This window comes from Macaca fascicularis, chromosome 3 (genome assembly GCF_037993035.2).
Source record: "Macaca fascicularis isolate 582-1 chromosome 3, T2T-MFA8v1.1".
Lineage (NCBI taxonomy): Eukaryota > Metazoa > Chordata > Mammalia > Primates > Cercopithecidae > Macaca > Macaca fascicularis.
Genome location: NC_088377.1, coordinates 146,652,450 through 146,671,773, shown reverse-complemented (window position 1 = coordinate 146,671,773; position 19,324 = coordinate 146,652,450). Strand labels below are relative to the sequence as shown.

The 19,324-nt window shown below is 41.8% G+C and overlaps 1 protein-coding gene across 13 annotated transcripts in view; it reads left to right on the top strand.

Annotated features, from left to right (window-relative positions):
* Positions 1 to 19,324, top strand: part of SRPK2 (SRSF protein kinase 2) — a 290,349-nt gene that overhangs the window by 245,828 nt on the left and 25,197 nt on the right. For all 13 annotated transcript variants that reach the window (XM_045387524.3, XM_045387523.3, XM_065541063.2 and 10 more), the window contains 4 exons: positions 12,102 to 12,267; positions 13,457 to 13,482; positions 15,460 to 15,706; positions 16,309 to 16,791. In XM_045387524.3, the coding sequence (XP_045243459.1) occupies positions 12,102 to 12,267; positions 13,457 to 13,482; positions 15,460 to 15,706; positions 16,309 to 16,791 (922 nt within the window). The remainder of the gene's footprint in view (positions 1 to 12,101; positions 12,268 to 13,456; positions 13,483 to 15,459; positions 15,707 to 16,308; positions 16,792 to 19,324) is intronic.

The following is a 19,324-nucleotide window of genomic DNA, read 5'->3' as shown; positions in this document are numbered from 1 at the left end:
CATTCCCTTTCTCTATCACTTGCTATGCTTCCCCAGGAGCCCACCTGTTGAGCTCTCCTTTGCCATGTGTTTTTCTCTTGATGTTCTTTGTATTTCGTTTGCTGTCCTCCTTAGTTCAGGGCCTTACCACCTCCAGCCAGTACCTTTTCACAGGCTTCTCTTGGCTCTCTGTGCATACAGCCCGTCCAATTCCTGGTCCCTGTTATGGTTTATTCTCCTTTCTATTGCAAGTAAAACCTTGCTTTAATGACTCATATTCCCATTTAGAATCCTTTAGTGGCTTCCCATTGCCTGGTTGCTAAAGCTTTAGGTTCTTGGCCTTCATGAAGCAATATATGGAGTTATTAAGAGCTTGGGTTTGGAATCAAATAGACTCTAATTTCACCAAAGGGCTTTGGCCAAGTTACCTAACTTCTGCAAACCACAATTTCATCATCAATAAAAGTGGTAAAAATAATGATACCAGCCAGGCGTGGTGGCTCATCCCTGTAATCCCAGCACTTTGGAAGGTTGAAGTGGGAGGATTGCTTGAGACCAGGAGTTCAAGACCAACCTGGGCAACATTGCAAGACCCTGTCTCTACAAAACAAAATTTAAAAATTAGCCGGGTATGGTGGCATGCACCTGTGGTCCCAGCTACTTGGGAGGCTGAGGTCGGAGGATCACTTGAGCCCAAGTGGTCAAGGCTGCAGTGAGCCATGATGGTGCCACTGCACTCTAGCCTGTGTGACAGAACAAGACTGTCTCTTTAAAAACAAAAAAACAAAAATGGTACCTTCCTCAATAGTTTATTGTAAAGCTGTAATGAGAGATAGTACTGCTAGTAGTAGCAAATAGTTAATTCGGTGCTCACTATGTGCCAAGTATAATTTGAGTACTTTGCATAGTTGAGTTCCTCACAGTAACCCTGTGATTCACAGTAACCTTGTGAAATGGATGTTATTACTTTCCTGATTTCGTCAAGTGGAAACAGAAGTCCAGAGAGGTTAAGTAACTTGCCCCTAGTTAGGAAGTCGCTTAAAAAGTGCTGAGTGGTGCAGCAGGAATTCAAACCCAGATAGTCTGGCTTCAGAGCTCATGAATTTACCATTTTGGCTGTTATATAATGAGTTTTATGTAATAAACTTATTATGAGCCTGTAGTAAGTTTGGAATTGCACTGGGCCTGTGTCCGGTAGAAGTTAAGTCACTTTTCTTTCTGGGAACCTGTTTAAGATCTAATGTCATCTGGTATCAGCCTGTATTTCCCCTTGCAGACAAAAAGTGATGTCCCTCAGGTACCCTATTTCCCTCTGGAATCTACCAGCTTACATTTTTTGTGAGTATTCAAAGATGTCCCAAACATTTATAATATGCAGATTTAGCAGAATTTTTATTCGTAAATGTTTACTGATTTTATTTTGTAGGTAGTTACAGAAAGTACTTAATGGTAATCATCTTGACCCCTAAATGGCACCTTGCCATTTTTTATCTCCACGTCTTTGATAGTTTCTTTTGTCCTAGGCTGCCAGAAATGCCATCCTTGTCTACCCACATTTTTAAGACTCAGCCAGAATCCCACCATTGTGACAAAGGCTTCTCACAGTACCCAGTTAAGAGGGGGATATGCCTTCCCTCCTTGAAATACCTTCAGCTCACATTTGGTCCCATAACTACTTGTAGGCCACATGTCAACCCTAGCTCTACTGACACTTCAGACAAGATAATTTTAATTGTGGGAGACTTTCCTGTGCATTGTAGGATGTTTAGCAGCGTCCCTAGCATCTACCCTTCAGATGCCAGTATCAGCTATCACCATCCCTGGTTGTGGCAATCAAAAATGTCTCTGAACTTTGCCAGTTTTCCTCTCATTGAGAACCACTGGGATAAGAGAAAGTGTAAGGTGTATGTGCTTTGGTGACAGACTTAGCATCGTAGCTTTGGCACTTCAATCTTGTACTCCTGATCAAGTTACTTAGCCTCCGTGAGCCTGTTCCCTCATTTGTAAACTCAAAATAGTAATGCATAATTTGTGGTTTGATTGTGGAGATTAAGAATAAGGGGGCCGGGTGTGGTGGCTCACGCCTGTAATCCCTGCACTGTGGGAGGCCGAGGGGGTGGATCACCTGTGGTCAGGAGTTCAAGACTGCCTGGCCAACATGGTGAAACCTTGTGTCTACTAAAAATATAAAAATTAGCTGGGAGTGGTGGCATGTACCTGTAGTTCCAGCTACTTGGGAGGCTGAGGCAAGAGAATCGCTTGAACATTGGAGGTGGAGGCTGCAGTGAGCCGAGATCGTGCCATTGCACTCCAGCCTGGGCGACAATAGCGAAATTCTGTCTCAAAACAAACAGACAAACAAGAATAAGGATGGGCCAGGTGCAGTGTCTCATGCCTGTAATCCCAGCACTTTGGGAGGCCAAGGCAGGCAGATCATGAGGTCAGGAGTTCTAGACCAGCCTGACCGATATGGTGAAACCCCATCTCTACTAAAAACACAAAAATTAGCTGGGTTTGGTGGCACATAACTGTAGTCCCAGCTACGTGGGAGGCTGAGGCAGGAGAACCACTTGAACCCAGGAGGTGGAGGTTGCAGTGAGCTAAGATTGCACCACTGCACTCCAGCCTAAGTAACACAGTGAGAATCTGTCTCAAAAAAAAAAAAAAAAAAGTAAGTGTGGACTTCTAAAGCATCCATCGTAGTAACACAAAGTAGCCATCTTGTCTCCTAAACTCCAGGATCATGTATTGTGAGTTTCACATCTCTTTGTGTCTTCCTTTATATATTAGGCGGCCAAGAAGTATCTTGGTTAATTGTCTTTCCTTAAATGAAGGAAAAAGCATGTTTCCCTTATTCTTTAGAAAATGGCTGATCTTTCTGTGATTTAAAAGGCTGACAGATAAATACTACCACTTGTTTATTTTTCAGAAGTAATGATGGAATTGGATCAATTGCTTTTTCTGGGTTTTCTATACGCTATTATCAATCCTCTGATCAGTTCTTAGCTGTCCCCATGTAGCCATGGTGACTGTGCTGTGGCAGAAGGAGGCCATCCTGGTGGCTTCTGGAGATGACCCAGTGCCATGTGCAGCCCACTCCCAGGCCTCTCTGGTGGCTGCTTCTCTGGCCTTACCCATGGAGTCTTGTGACTGTTTGTGCACCTTACTATTTTTTTTAAGTCACTGTATTGAGGTCTATTTTATGTCCACCTCTTATTTTTTTTTCTAACGCTGAAAAAAATGTTTGTGTTGTCATTATTTGTAGTACATTAAAAGATAGACCTCGGGTGATGGTTTCTTTAAAATTCTTTGGCACTTTTTAAAAGTGGCTTTGACTTTCTTGTGTAATTGAAAAGGTAGCTGGCATTTTACTTCAAGAGATTATGGTTTAGTTCATTGCTCTTTACAGAAACCTTGTAAGAACATGGCTGCTTGCCATTAGTTAAATGAAGCTTGCCAAGGGCAAGGCTCGCATTTTGGTGATTTTGCTCCATTGGTGAAAAAACTAGCAATTATAGCTGTAGCCCAGGATTTTAAAATTATATTATTACTCTTTCTGTTATCATGACTGTAACTAGCACTTACTGTGTTCTTTCGGGCACTGATTGTTTTAAGTTCTTTATTTGTATCATGGTATTTAGTCCTCACCACGACCTTATGAGGCCAGTGGTGTTACTATCTTCACTCTACCTAAGATGTTGCACAGTGGGGATACGAATCTTCCTCAGAGTCCCATAGTTATTGTGGTGGATCCAGATGGTGTAGTTTCAGAATCCATGCTCTTAACTGCAGGGTAGTGTAAAATGTCCTACATAGAAAGATTGAGATGATTTTAAATTGTAATATGTCAGTGAAAAGTGTGCATTTTTGTCTCTGTGGTAAATGGTTTCCTTGTGCCTTAATAGTAGAGCTAGTAATCAGATTGTTTAAAAGTACAGCCATTAGGCCAGGCGCTGTGGCTCATGCCTGTAATCCCAGCACTTTGGGAGGGCAAGGCGGGCGGACTGCCTGAGCTCAAGAGTTTGAGACCAGCCAGGGCAACACAGGGAAACCCTGTCTCTACTAAAACTTAGCCGGGCGTGGCGGCGCGCGCCTGTAGTCCCAGCTGAGGCAGGAATTGCTTGAACCCAGGATGTGGAGGTTGCAGTGAGCCGAGATTGTGTCACTACTGTTCTTCAGCCTGGGCGACAGAGAGACTCTGTCTCCAAACAAACAAAAAAAGTACAGCTATTAGATTTTATGAAGTAGCTATTATAATATGTAACCAGATGAGACATTTAAAACCCAGTGTTTTTCCAGACCTCTCCCTTTGGGGTGCAACCTTCGAGTATGCCAAGAGTCATGATGGTGCCCCGCAGGTCCTTCCACCTGTATCATGTATCATTGGCTGATTTTGTCTACACTTAGTATTTATTTACCATTTTAATTCTTTCAGTGGCCCTGTTTATCAGTAAATTTTATTATGATTGAACCAGTATTGTTCAAGTTCAGACCAGAAGCTTTCATGTCAGTTTGGTAAACGTTTTTATATTACTGGGTTTGTTCAGCGTGATAGTGCACATGATGCTGTATTGACTTGGAATTTCTCCTCAGGATGTTGAGCCCTCGACTCAGGAAATGTGGTGAGGTGGCTCCGTTTCAAGGGACTAAGCTGCTTTCCTGACCCATTGCTTTGTACAGTCCCAGTGCTGGGCACAGCAGCTTTAACTTTCTTTCTGATGACATTAAGAAGTACAGCTGCTGGATTTTCTCATTAATTCTCACCAGTTAGAGATAGAAAGAAAAAGGAGCAGAGAATATTTCAGGACAATGTGGGTAAGGATGCTGTCCCCTGGATTTTTGGTTTGAGCATGTCTCTGGCTCTTGTCCTCTTTTATTGTAACAAGTATTTCCAAGCTCCTCCGTTGAGTTTAACATCTTGGTTTTCACAGGCAGTTGGTGGGACCTGCCTTGTCTGTTTTACTCTGGAAGGGAAATCTAGTGGAAGCCTCAGTGTTTGCAGCAGGAAACTTCTAGGCTTGCGGAGAGCCCCTCTGGTGTCCTCCACACCCACAAGTAATTAATATCCTCAATGAAAAACTCCTGCTTGGGGTTGCCTCCTTCCTCTGCCAGCCCATCTGGCTGCCCACGTGGGTTTCTCTGGGCACTTCATTAGGTTCTATTACCCACAGAGTAGGAGGAGACAGTCTCCCTGCCCGGTGTCCTTTGTTCAGGTGTGGGAGGAAGAAAGTCCCCAACTTATCACCAGTAGCGGAGCATAATTCGGAAAGTTGCTCTCATTCTCTTTCTTTTTACAGTTCAGAATTTTGGGGGAAGCTTTGCTCTCTGGGCTGTAAGCAAGGCCAGGGAGACAGTCTTGAGAGGAGTCTCCACATTATGCTTGACTCTTCCCCCACTTATCTACAAGATTACAGGACCTATTTCAATCAAGTTGTGGTGGAGAGGAGCAGATTTGTGTTGTGAAGACCAGTAATAGATGGTATCTGACACAGACGTTGATGTACAGAGAGAAAGCTTTGAGACCATTTTAACCAAGCCTCTTATTTTGAAGATGAATTTGAGGTTCAGGGAAAAGAAGGAATCTTCTCTGAGCCTGTAGCTAGTTAATTTGGAACAGGACTTGGGGCTTCTAGCTCCCAGCCCTAGATTTGGCCTTCTTTTCTGCACTGCTGCTGAAGTCAAAGTCTGACTTTACCCAGAGAAACCTGGCACTTGTTCCTCATGTGTGTGAACTGGCTTCCTGAGTGGGATGATTGAGAGTCATGTCCCTGGCGCATCTGGGCTTAGGTTGAGCTCAGCTTCCCTGGCAGCCAAAGGATCGCTGCTGCCTCCTGCTGGGACCAAGTATTAAGGTTTCTTGTTTGTTTTTGAGATGGAGTCTCACTGTATCGCCCAGGCTGGAGTGCAGTGGCGCGATCTCGGTTCACGGCAGCCTCTGCCTCCTGGGTTCAAGTAATTCTTGTGCCTCAGATTCCTGAAGAGCTGGGATTACAGGCCTGTACCACCACACCCAGCTAATTTTTGTATTTTTAGTACAGACCGGGTTTCATCATGTTGGCCAGGATGGACTGGATCTCCTGACGTTGTGATCTGCCCATTTCGGCCTCCCAAAGTGCTGGGATTACAGACATGAGTCACTGTGCCCAGCCGTATTAAGGTTTTTAGGCAAGAAAGATGAACATACTGTGATTTGACAAGTAAAAGCAATAGAGGGAAGAACTAGTAAAGACTTTAACTCTGTCAGATTTTGCAAGGGGAGATCTATCCTTGGGGATGAAACACGATTCCTTTTTGTTTTGTGTTTTTTGTTTTTCCCATTGTCACAGTTATCCTATATAAATAATTGTAGGAGTGCCCATCAATGTTGGTTGATTCTGGGGTGCATTATTACTTTAAGCTTCACTGGTAAAGACAAATGCTATTTTGGAAAATAAAACCATTTAAAAATAGTAGTTGAGGCCGGGCATGGTGGCTCATGCCTGTAATCCTAGCACTTTGGGAGGCCGAAATGGGTGGATCACCTGAGGTCAGGAGTTTGAGACCAGCCTGACCAACATGGTGAAACTCTCTCTCTACTAAAATACGAAAAGTAGCTGGGAGTGATGACACACACCTGTAATCCCAGCTACTAGGGAGGCTGAGGCAGGAGAATCGCTTGAACCCAGTAGGTAGAGGTTGCAGTGAGCTGAGATCGTGCCACTGTACTTTAGCCTGGGTGATAAAGTGAGACTCCATCTCAAAAAAAGAAAAAAAAAAAAAAGTAGTTCAAAATTAAATTATGGAATCAAAGTTTTGTTTGTTGCTGGGATATACCATACAGGTTGTCAAGTACAGCCCTTTTATATTAGAAATTGAAACAACTGAGACTCAGATAATTTTTTTTTTTTTTTTTTTTTGGAGACAGAACCTCACTCTGTTGCCCAGACTGGAGTGTGGTGATGCGATCTCAGCTCACTGCAACCACCGCCTTCTGGGTTCAAATGATTCTCCTGCGTCAGCCTCCCGAGTAACTGCAGTTACAGGCATGCGCCACCACGCCTGGCTTATAGTAGAGACGGGGTTTCATCGTGTTGGCCAGGCTGGTCTTGAACTCCAGACCTCAGGTGATCCACCTGCCTTGACCTCCCAAAGTGCTGAGATTACAGGTGCAAGCCACCATGCGGGCCAACCCAGAGAACTTTAATAAGTGACTTAGGAAGCTAGATGTGGTGGCTCACACTTTAATCCCAGCTACTTGGGAGGCCGAAGCAGGAGGATCACTTGAGGCCAGAAGCTTGCATGTTGGGAGCAAGTACCCCAAAATCTGGCCATAAACTGGCCCCAAAACTGGCTGTAAACAAAATCTCTGCAGCACTGTAATATGTTTGTAATGGCCATGACGCCCACGCTGGAAGGTTGTGGGTTTACCGGAATGAGGGCAAGGAACACCTGGCCAAGGAACACCTGGCCCGCCCAGGGTGGAAAACCACTTAAAGGCATTCTTAAGCCACAAACAATAGCATGAGTGATCTAAGTCTTAAGGGCGTGTTCCTGCTGCAGTTAACTAGTTCAACCTATTCATTTAATTTGGCCTATCCCTTTGTTTCCCATAAGGGATACTTTTAGTTAATTTAATACCTATAGAAACAATGCTAATGACTGGTTTACTGTTAATAAATATGTGGTTAAATCTGTGTTCGGGGCTCTCAGCTCTGAAGGCTATGAGACCCCTGATTTCCTACTTCATACCTCTATATTTCTGTGTGTGTCTTTAATTCCTTTAGTGCCAATGGATTACGTTCTCCCTGATCGAGCTGGTCTCGGCACTTGGGGCTACAGTGTGCTATGCTTACACCTCTGAATAGCCACTGCTCTCCAGCCTGGGGAACATAATGGGATCCCATCTCTAAAAATAAATTAATTTTTTTAAAAAGTGATGGAAAATCATAATTCAGTAAGTCAGTATCAGTATAAGTCTTCTAACTTAGATAAGTTTTACCATTTAAGTTTCTTGTGTGCTAGACTTTGTTTTTGTGAGTTTTCCATCTGGCTCTGTTGCCCAGGCTGGAGTGGTGCAGTGGCTCAATCTCAGCTCACTGCAAGCTCTGCCTCCCGAGTTCATGCCATTCTCCTGCCTCAGCCTCCCCAGTCACTGGGACTACAGGTGCCCGCCACCACACCCGGCTAATTTTTTTGTATTTTCAGTAGAGACGGGGTTTCACCATGTTAGGATGGTCTTGATCTCCTGACCTCGTGATCTGCCTGCCTCATAAAGTGCTGGGATTACAGGTGTGAGCTTCCACACCCGGCCTCCATAGATTAATGCTTATTGCTATATTTGTGTGTAACAGTATGTTTCCCTCTCTTATAGACAAGAATGAAAGCTCAAACAGCTGAAACAGCTTGCCCAGGGGTAACACAATGAGTAAATGGTTGAGCAGTAGTTTAAGAGCAGTCTGAGTCCAAGGTCATGTTTTTAACACTGCCCTGTTGCCATTTCCTTTAATGGTTTGAATTATCTTAACTAACTTTATTTGTCCCCGTGGCAAAGTATTTTCCTTGTGTGTATTGCCCATTGCTGTTTAAGGGTAGTTAGCCCAGTTGAGTGCAATAGCCAATATTTTTTTAAAATCTTGAACTTTAAATTTTTACTGAGATCACTTCTTGCTTGTCATAAGGTGCATCGTCATTGGGACCTCATGTGAATGCATTGCACACTGAGGCACATTAAGTCTTAACTGTGTAGCCTCCTGCACAGCGAATCAGCCTTTGAACTGTGAAAGAAACAAATTCTTGTGCGTGAGAAAATGATCAAAGATATTTTAGGAAAGAAAAGTACTGACATTTTTACCTTGAGATAATATTTGATACCGAAATACAATTTTAGTCGGAAAGCCAATATTTTTCAAAAATTGTATTCCTTTGACCTCTGTGGGCTGGATGACATCAGTGTGCCTCTCCATTAATTTCTTGTACTTTTTAGAATCTCTTTGGCTGTTCAGATGTAAAACTCCACATATTATTCAGTTTGCACCAGGAAGATGCATGAATGTCATTGAATAACATGAGCCCATTGGATTGTGTTTCCTTCAAGAGTGTAACCATGTTCTCCATGGAAATATTTTACATAATGTTATCTTTCTTACTATTGGTCCTTTGACATTTTATTTTTTTTTTCTTTTGAGACAGAGGTTTTTTCTGTTGCCTAGGTTGGAGTGCAGTGCCATGATGTCAGCTCGCTGTGACCTCTGCCTTGTGCCTCAGCCTCCTGCATAGCTGGGATTACAGGCGTGTGCTACCATGCCTGTGCCACTATGCCTGTGCAGTTTTTTTGTGTTTTTAGTAGAGACAGGGTTTCACCATATTTGCCGGGCTGGTCTTGAACTCCTGGCCTCAAGCGATCTGCCTGCCTCGGCCTCCCGAAGTGCTGGGATTACAAGGCAAGGCCGAGCACAGCCTTGACATTTTAAATGTAATTTAAACATATCCTAATTGCAGTATTGTCCAAAACAGTAAATATTCTAAGGCAAAAAATCAAAAGTCTTAAAATCTTATCCTAGTTTTATCTACTTTACTGGTGCTTACCAGGAACTTGTCAATATCTTATTAAATAATATTTGCCATGCCCATGATTCATCTTGGTTTTTTTTTTGGCCAATTCCCCCACCGCTCATACTCATTTCCTGTCCTGAATTGGTAAGCTCTGTGAGGATATGAGGACTGTAAGCAACATGAAGCCTGGGAGCTTTTATATATCAAACACCTGGAATAATGGCATGTGATAGGACCTCAGCCGATGCACATTCAGTGAATATATATAAAAATACTCCCTAAGGTAAAGTTGTTTTAAATGTTTGTAGGCATTTTGATCCTTTTTAAGAGACAGATACTCCTGTTTTCATTTTCCTTGTAAAATCTTTGTTCCCTCTCACTTACATAATGCTACTTTAAACTTCTACTAACAGTAGGCTAACTACTAATAGCCTGCTGTTGATCAGATGCCTTCCTGATAACAGACTGTCGATTAAACTGGGAATATTTCAGTGTTGGATGATGTGAAACATATAACACTTCCTGTCTCTTGTGAACAAAATGCCCATTCGATTCATTATTTGAATGGTGATTGATGTAATATTTGCTTAACATTTGGAATTTCTAATGCTCATATGAGAACGTGATCTGTTTTGTAAAAATAAATTTTGTTTATGGAAATAATTGAAAAAATTATTCTCCAGTGGAAATAATTATAGAAAAACATTGACCTTGTATTCAGGTCACTGACACTGTAAGTTTTTGATTGATTGTTTTAATATGATAAATATGAATATCTTGGTTCATCACTTTCTTTTAGTATGATGCTGTAGCATTGTCTAGATACTAAGGCTATTTTCTATTTAAATCAAGCCCCCCTTCTCTTGCAGTGTTAAAAATGTATGGACGTCATTAGCCATCAGGGAAATATAGATCAAAACTGTAATGAGATACTGCATATCCACTTGGGTGGATAAAGTAAAAAAGATAGTGTTGTTCAGGGTGAAGAATTGGAACCCTCATACACTGGTGATAGGAATGTAAAATGATGCAGCCACTGTGGAAAACACTTTAGCAGTTTATCAAAAAGCTAAATATAGAGGCACGATATGAGCTAATTATGGTAACTCCTAGGTATATACCTCCCCTCAAAAAAAAAGTATGTTCACACAAAAATGTATACGCAAGTGTGAATAGCAGTATGGCAGTATTATTTTTATAGCCCCTAAAGTGAAAATAACCCAAATGTTCATGAAGTGAAGGAATAAGCAAAATATTTTATCTCCATACAGTGGAATACTATTTGCCAATAAAAATAAGTGAAGTACTAATACATTCAGCACAAGAGTCAAACTTGAAAACATGATGCCAGTTACAAAAAATACTTTATATGATTCCATTTATAGGAAATGTTCAGAATCAGCAAGTAGATGAGTGGTTGCTAAGGGTTAGATGGGGTAGGAGGGATATGGGGAGTGAATGCTAATGAATATGTTGTTTCTTTTTGGAGCAATGAAAGTGTTGTCATTTAAATAGTGGTGATAGTTGCCAGGGGCGGTGGCTCACGCCTGTAATCCCAGCACTTTGGGAGGTCAAGGCAGGTGGATCACAAAGCTCAGGAGTTCGAGACCAGCCTGGCCAATATGGTGAAACCCCGTCTCTACTAAAAATACAAAAAAATTAGCCAGGCGTGATGGTACATGCCTGTAATCCCAGCTCCTTGGGAGGCTGAGGCAGGAGAATTGCTTGAGTCTGGGAGGCAGCGGTTGCAGTGAGCTGAGATCGCGCACTGCACTCCAGCCTGGGTGACAGAGCGAGACTCTGTCTCAAAAAAATAAAAAAAATTAAAAATTAAAAAATAAATAAAAATTTAAAAAATAAATAGTAGTGATAGTCGCACATCTAAAACCCATTGAATTCTATACCTAAAGGGGTCAACTGTATGATACGTGAATATAGTTGTTATTGAAGTATGTATAGTTGACGCTTGAACAGCACAAGGGTTAGAGGTACTGACCAACCCCCTCCAATGGAGTTGAAAATCCGGATCTGGCTTCTGACTTGACTACTGGCATACTGTTGATCAAAATCCTTACTGATGACATGACCAGTTGATTAACGTGTTATATAGCATATTCTTACAATAAAGTAAGCTAGAGAAAAGAAAATGTTAAGACAATCATAAGGAAGATAAAATATACTTACTATTCATTAAGTAGATAGATCATATTCAGTAGATCATCATAAAGGTCTTCATCCTCATCATCTTCGCATTGAGTAGGCTGAGGGGTTGGTCTTGCTGTCTCAGGTGGCAGAGGTGGAAGAAAAAATATGGGTATAAGTGAACCCATGTTGTTCAAGGTTCAACTGTATGTAGATGCATTTGCTTCCATGAGCATAAATAATCTCTGAAATTATACATATTTGTTGCTTATAGAAAGGAGAGCTGGATTCCTATGCAGGTAGTCATGGGAGGGAGATTTTTACTAAATATCCTTTTGTGTTTATCAAACTTTGTACCTTGTCATCGTATTACATGTTTTTCAAATAAATAAAAGTTATATAATGAAGTATTAATAGCTTATCTTCTCTCTTGATTTTACTATATCCAGGTCCTTCAAGGGTTAGATTATCTACACAGTAAGTGCAAGATCATTCATACTGACATAAAGCCAGAAAACATCTTGATGTGTGTGGATGATGCCTATGTGAGAAGAATGGCAGCTGAGGCCACTGAGTGGCAGAAAGCAGGTGCTCCTCCTCCTTCAGGGTCTGCAGGTGAGGGAGCTGAGCTAGCTTCATTTCAGTTTGGGGGCGTTGTGAGCTTGCAAAGTTGCAGTTGTTGAAGGTATCTGAATCAAATGTTACATATAAGGAACTTTTTGGAAAAGTTTAATTGCTGGAAATAACTGCACCCTTTTCTTGAAATGGAAAATACCCCAGCTACATTATATTTTAATGTTAAAATTATTTACTTTTGTCCCCCTTTAAAAGGCCATTTAAATTTGTAGTTGCTGCTTCATCTATATTTGAACATTTTTTTCTGTTGCCCACTTCTCTGCAGAGGAGAACATAGTAACAGCTTTCCTGTAGCTGACCTTTAGTCATCAGAATATTTTTCTAGCTTCAGTTTTGTTACAGTAATTCCTGTTGTCCATTTAGCATAGCTATGTCAATCTGAGTTTTATCAACAGATTTGGAGTTAGTTAGAAAAGGCCTGATGGTGGGGGAAGAAGACCAAGTGACCTGAGTATTGGGATATTTTTACTTCTGGGCTGGGTTCGGGGTGGTGGTGCAGTGAAGTGTGGACTGTGCTTCTCACTCTTCGACACCGTGGTCTGTGCCTTGTGTGTTGTCAGGCAAGCATGTATAGTAAAGGGCTGAGGCTCCTGGGACTGCCTGGGGCTCTCTTCACATCTCCTTTACTGCCATCAGGGTGTTGTTTAGATCATGGACCCAGCCTGTCAAACTTTTGGCCCTGGTGTAGGGGTTTAATCATGTGATTCCCAGACTGTTTGCTGCATACCAACTGCAGTATTTGATTTAAATTGTAGAAAGCTTGCAAAATAGATTTCAAATATAGATGTACATCTAATCTAAATTGTTCATTTCATTATATTTTAAACAAATTTGGTTTAATGACTGATATATATGAATTCTTTCCCATTTTCTTATCTGTTGGTGCTTTGGGCTTGACTGTTTTTGAGATGTATTAGTATTTCATTTTAGATAAATAAGAGAAATGGCTCAGTGTGAGCAACTTCTGCTCTGCCTTCAAGAGTCACTCATTTGTTTCAGTGCATAAACTTTCTCTAGATTCCTGTGATTAAGAAGCTCTGATTAATAGTTTTTGAAGTTGGATAGCCATTAAAAGACAATAATTATTTCACTTTGCAATTCGAATGACCTACGTGAAGGTATGTGTCTGTTTTCTGCTAAATGTCGATTTTGTTTCATTTTGTTTTAGTGAGTACGGCTCCACAGCAGAAACCTGTAAGTACTTACACATATTACTTTATATGCACCATGTCAAAAGAGACCATTTATTATTGAGTTGTTCAAATTATTAAAAAGTTGTGTATTTAAAGGGTGAACACATTTATAAAAGTTGTGTATCCTCAAATAGGTAAGACTTACTGTCTTGTTAATTTTTTTTTTTTTTGATACTGAGTTTTGCTCTGCCACTCAGGCTGGAGTGCAGTGGTGCCATCTTGGCTCACTGCAACCTCCCCCTCCCGGGTTCAAACAATTCTTGTGCCTCAGCCTCCCAAGTAGCTGCGATTACAGTCACCCGCCACCACACCCAGCTAATTTTTGTATTTTTAGTAGAGATGGGGTTTCACCGTGTTGGCCAGACTGTTCTCGAACTCCTGACTTCAAGTGATCTGCCCACCTCGGCCTCCCAAAGTTCTGGGATTACAGGCGTGAGCTACCACGTCCAGTCTGTCTTGTTAATTTTTCGTATCTTTGCAGAGTTGGGATAGTTAGAGCCTTTCAAAGATTGTCTTCTTTATGCATTTTCTGGACTGTCGTTGGCCAAGTTCAGTGAAATGTGAGGTGATGCAGTTGAAGTATTTTTATTTCAAAATCGCTTTACATTATTTCTGATTGGCTGCTAAGTTACCTGTTTTTCTGAAGCTGTTGTTCTAATTTTTTTCCATGCAGATATTAAATAAGAAAGAGACTGATCTATTTTGTGGTCCCGTCAAAACCGTATGTCCTTGTTAGATACTGGGTGTGGTGGCTCATGCCTGTAATCCCAGCACTTTGGGAGGCCGAGGCCACTGAATCACTTGAGGTCAGGAATTCGAGACCAGCCTGGCCTACATGGTGAAACCCCATCTCTACCAAAAATGCAAAGACTAGCCGAGTGTGCTGGTGGACACCAGTAATCCTAGCTACTCAGGAGGCTGAGGCAGAAGAATCGCTTGAGCCCAGGAGGTGGAGGTTGCAGTGAGCCGAGATCACGCCACTGCACTCCAGTCTGGGCGACAGAGCGAGACTCCGTGTCAATAATAATAATATCATCATCATCATCATCAGCTGGGTGTGATGGCGTGCACCTGTACTCCTAGCTACCTGAGGGCGTGAGACATGAGAATCACTTGAACTCGGGAAGTGGAGGTTGCAGTGAGCTGAGATCACACCACTGCACTCCAGCCTGGGCAACAGAACGAGACTCAGTCTCAAAGAAAAAATAAACCAAAAACAAAACAACAGCAAAACACTATGTTTACTGAGACAGCCCTTGATTTGGAATGTAAGTTCTGGAACAAGAGGAAGCTGTAATAATTACGCTTCCTGGCCTGCTGAGACGCCCGGATTGTTTCCCATAGTTTTTCCCTGGCTTGAGCTGCCTGAGTTCACTGATTGTTTGAAAGGTTGGAGTCTTTCATTGCCAGTGCTTGGCAAGTCGGGTGGCCATGATGGGAGGCAGACAAAAGCTGTGGCTTTTTCTTTTTTCCCTTTGCTGAATAGGCTTATCTCTTAGAATTCATGTTGTCTTGGCTGCTAAGAGCTTCATATGTGAGCCCCAGACACACAGTGACATACACCTGCTCAGGCACCTGTTTCACTTTTGGCATTGAGGAGGTGGGATGTTGTTACTTTGTATATAGACAGCAGCAAATAAAACTTGCAAGAGGAGCTTCTCCTTTAAGGCCAAGAGAATTTCAAACTTCAGTTCTCTTAGGGTTTGAATGGTGAAGACTTACTGGATTTAAGCTCTATCCCTTTGAGGGTAGGACCTGGTGGTAGACCCAGCACGTGAGATCAGTCAGCACTGCTTTCCCTTTGATTTTACTGTAAGCCTTACCACAAAGTAGATCTGTCTGGGTTTGGGATTTTAGTAGAATATGGCATGAGAAAGCAGAATTTATTGGTATTTGCCGTGCTGCTAGCAGTTATACTATCATGTGGTACTTTAAAAAGAAGAAAACTGACCTGTGGTCTTTTCTTAACATGTTATAGATAGGAAAAATATCTAAAAACAAAAAGAAAAAACTGAAAAAGAAACAGAAGAGGCAGGCTGAGTTATTGGAGAAACGCCTGCAGGAGATAGAAGAATTGGAGCGAGAAGCTGAAAGGAAAATAATAGAAGAAAACATCACCTCAGCTGCACCTTCCAATGACCAGGATGGCGAATACTGCCCAGAGGTGAAACTAAAAACAACAGGATTAGAGGAGGCGGCTGAGACAGAGACTGCAAAGGACAATGGTCAGTGGGGCCTCGAACCTGTGCTGCATGGGGTCCTCAGAGCTCCATTAGTAGGGTCCTACCCAGTCAGCTTGGGGGCTGATTTGTGCTGCTGCTGCAGATGACAAGTCCGATTCTCTCCAACTCCCTACTGGGAAATATGGGAGACAGCCTTGTACTTCATCATTTGTGAACTGTATGCCAGAAATATGTTAACATTTCAAAATAGTTTTTAAAAAATGTAAAACGTCTGAGAAATACCATGTTTCTGTCATGCTAATGATGGTGCTTTATTTTGTCATTAACTTTTTACCTAACTGTAATGCACCACAAGTCTATTTCTGAAGATTGTAGAAGGTAGAAATGGAAGTGCAACTTTATTTAGAAAGAGTTATTTTCCCTTAAGGGTAACTTTTTCTTATAAGAGCAGGCCAATTATTAAATGAATGAAAAATGAGATTTAGAAAACCTGAAGCTTTTACCCCAAAAGCAAAGAGGTGTTTACTAGGTGGTACATAAGTTAAACACATTCAAAACGTGTTTTATTGATGGAGATAAGTACTTAGTGAGGCCGTATTAAGGACAGTAACAAGTTCTTATTCTTGACCCATCAACTTCTTAAGGTGAAGCTGAGGACCAGGAAGAGAAAGAAGATGCTGAGAAAGAAAACATTGAAAAAGATGAAGATGATGTAGATCAGGAACTTGCGAACATAGACCCTACGTGGATAGAATCACCTAAAACCAATGGCCATATTGAGAATGGCCCATTCTCACTGGAGCAGCAACTGGACGATGAAGAGGATGACGAAGAAGACTGCCCAAATCCTGAGGAATATAATCTTGATGAGCCAAATGCAGAAAGTGATTACACATATAGCAGCTCCTATGAACAATTCAATGGTGAATTGCCAAATGGACGACATAAAATTCCCGAGTCACAGTTCCCAGAGTTTTCCACCTCGTTGTTCTCTGGATCCTTAGAACCTGTGGCCTGCGGCTCTGTGCTTTCTGAGGGATCACCACTTACTGAGCAAGAGGAGAGCAGTCCATCCCATGACAGAAGCAGGACGGTTTCAGCCTCCAGTACTGGGGATTTGCCAAAAGGTAAGTGTTCTTCCCATCAACTGTCTGCCATTACTGACTCCAGGGACGTGCCGTTAACAAATGCTATGAAGGAACTGGCTGGAAGTGGCCAAGCCCTGTTTGTGTGTGCTAATCATTTTTATTACTTTTATACTCATGAAGAAGTAATGTGATTTAAATACATGTTCTATGCCACTAGACTATCTCTTGCTCTCTGCATACCAAATCTTATTTCTGATCAGTTCTCATTTTTAATATATTTATAGTCAGCAGCATCATTTGCAAAAACTGGAAGGTTTTTGTAAAAAGGTTTTTGTAAAAAGATGTAAAACTACATCTTTCTAGAATGTGTAGTTTAGTTTATCATTTGTATCTTCTTCTATCTGATATTATTATAGTTTTTTTTGTTTTGTTTTGTTTCTATTCAAGAAAAGTATACCTCCTCTTTGACTCTATTGAGAAAGAAGTGTCATATTGTCTTTTGATATTTGTTCCTGATTATAGGACCCTACTATTGATAACGGGCCCAGGATTGTAATTTTCAAGGAATTGGCATGGATTTAGATGTGATGACAGATTATAGGTTGGCTCTTGTGTTCTTGTCTACCTAAGAAGGCTTGACTTATTCAAACCTTTATTTTGGGAGTCAATGCTGAGTGACTCTAGTAAGTGAAACTGGGTAACACAGTTGGTTTCCATTCTGACTCATGGTGGAAAAGCTCTGAAACCTCCTCTGCTCCCTCTGCTGACAAGACTGTTTAACACACAGTGAGTAATTGATGAGCCAGCCGTGCAAACCACCCAAGACATTATACAGCCCCTTTGGTTCCAGAGTCTGGAATTGCACGCTAAGTGAGCTGGCTTTGTTACACGCTGGCTATGATGAATCCTCCTAAGGATTTGCTTTCTTTACTTGGCTGGACGTGGTCAGCTCCTGTTCCCCTGTATAGGGAGTGTTTGAAGGTGCTTACATAGAATGTAGGTTCATGTCTGGGAAAGGGCAGTAGCGAGATGTACCTTATCCAGATTTATTGTTGCTGTTGCAGTTCAATTTTTCTCTTGAGGTTTCTTTTTTCTTTTTGAGATTGAGTCTTGCTCTGTTGCCCAGGTTTGAGTGCAGTGGCGTGATCTCAGCTCACTGCAACCTCTGCCTCCCGGATTCAAGCGATTCTGCCGCCCCAGCCTCCTGAGTAGCTGGGATTACAAGCATGTGCCACCACGCCTGGCTAATTATTGTATTTTCAGCAGAGACGGGTTTTCACCATGTTGGTCAGGCTGATCTCAAACTCCTGACCTCGTGAGCCACCGCGCCCGGCCGAAGTTTCATATAGAAAGTAATTTACAAAGTATCTTTTTAATTATTTCTATTTTATTTATTTATTTATTTATTTATTTATTTATTTATTTTGAGACAGTCTCAGTCTAGTTGCCCAGGCTGGAGTGCAGTGGTGCAATCTCAGCTCACTGCAACCTTTGCCTCCTGGACTCAAGCAATTCTCCTGCCTCAGTCTCCCGAATAGCTGGGATTACAGGCGCCTGTCACCATGCCTGGCTAATTTTTATATTTTTAGTAGAGACGGAGCTTCACCATGTTGGCTAGGCTGGTCTCCAATGCCTGACCTCAGGTGATCCGCCCTCCCCAGCCTCCCAAAGTGCTGGGATTACAGGTGTGAGCCACCATGACCAGACCAAAGTACCTTTTTTATTTGTACTTAGTTTGCAAGTATTAGCTTAGGCTGCAGTGGCTTCAGTTACAGCCAACCCTCCGTATCCATGGGTTTTACATCTGTGGATTTCACATCCATGTGCTCAGCCAGCCTCAGATGGAAAACAGTTGGAGGGGAAAAAAAAAAACCTGTGTCTTTATTGAACATGTACAGACTTTTCCCCCTTGTCATTATTCCCTAAACAATACAGTATAACAACTATTTACATACCATTTACATTGTAGCAGGTATTATAAATAACTAGAGATCAACTAAAGTATATAGGAAGATGTATGTAGGTTGCATGCAAGCACTATACCATTTTATATCAGCGACTTGAGCATCTGTGGATTTCGGTGTCCTCAGGATGTCCTGGAACCAGTTCCCCGCAGACACCGAGAGGCACCCACGTATCATCAGATTAATCCCCAGCTCAGAACTTAATAACTGTGGAACTTTGGTTTCTTATCCTGTCTGAGCCTTGGCTTATTCCTCTATCAAAGGAAAGAAATGGCTACCTCTAGGGTTGTTAGTAGCACTGAGTTAAATACAACAGGTCAATGGCAAAGGTAGATAAATAACATACAATAATATATTGAAAAATTTCCCATTGAATGTAAGTTGCCTTGGTCATCACAATCCATGTAAAGGAGCACAATTGCTGCTTGTTACCACGTGGTCACCATCGAGGCCCAGGCAAGTCATAAAACTTACCCTGTTGTTTACATGACAGCTCCATCTCTGTCACAGGAAACTTCAAACCTTACATGTTAAAAACCAGAATACAACTCACCCTGCCAACCTGCTACACATGCTGTATTTCCTGCGCTTGTTACCACCATTTCTTG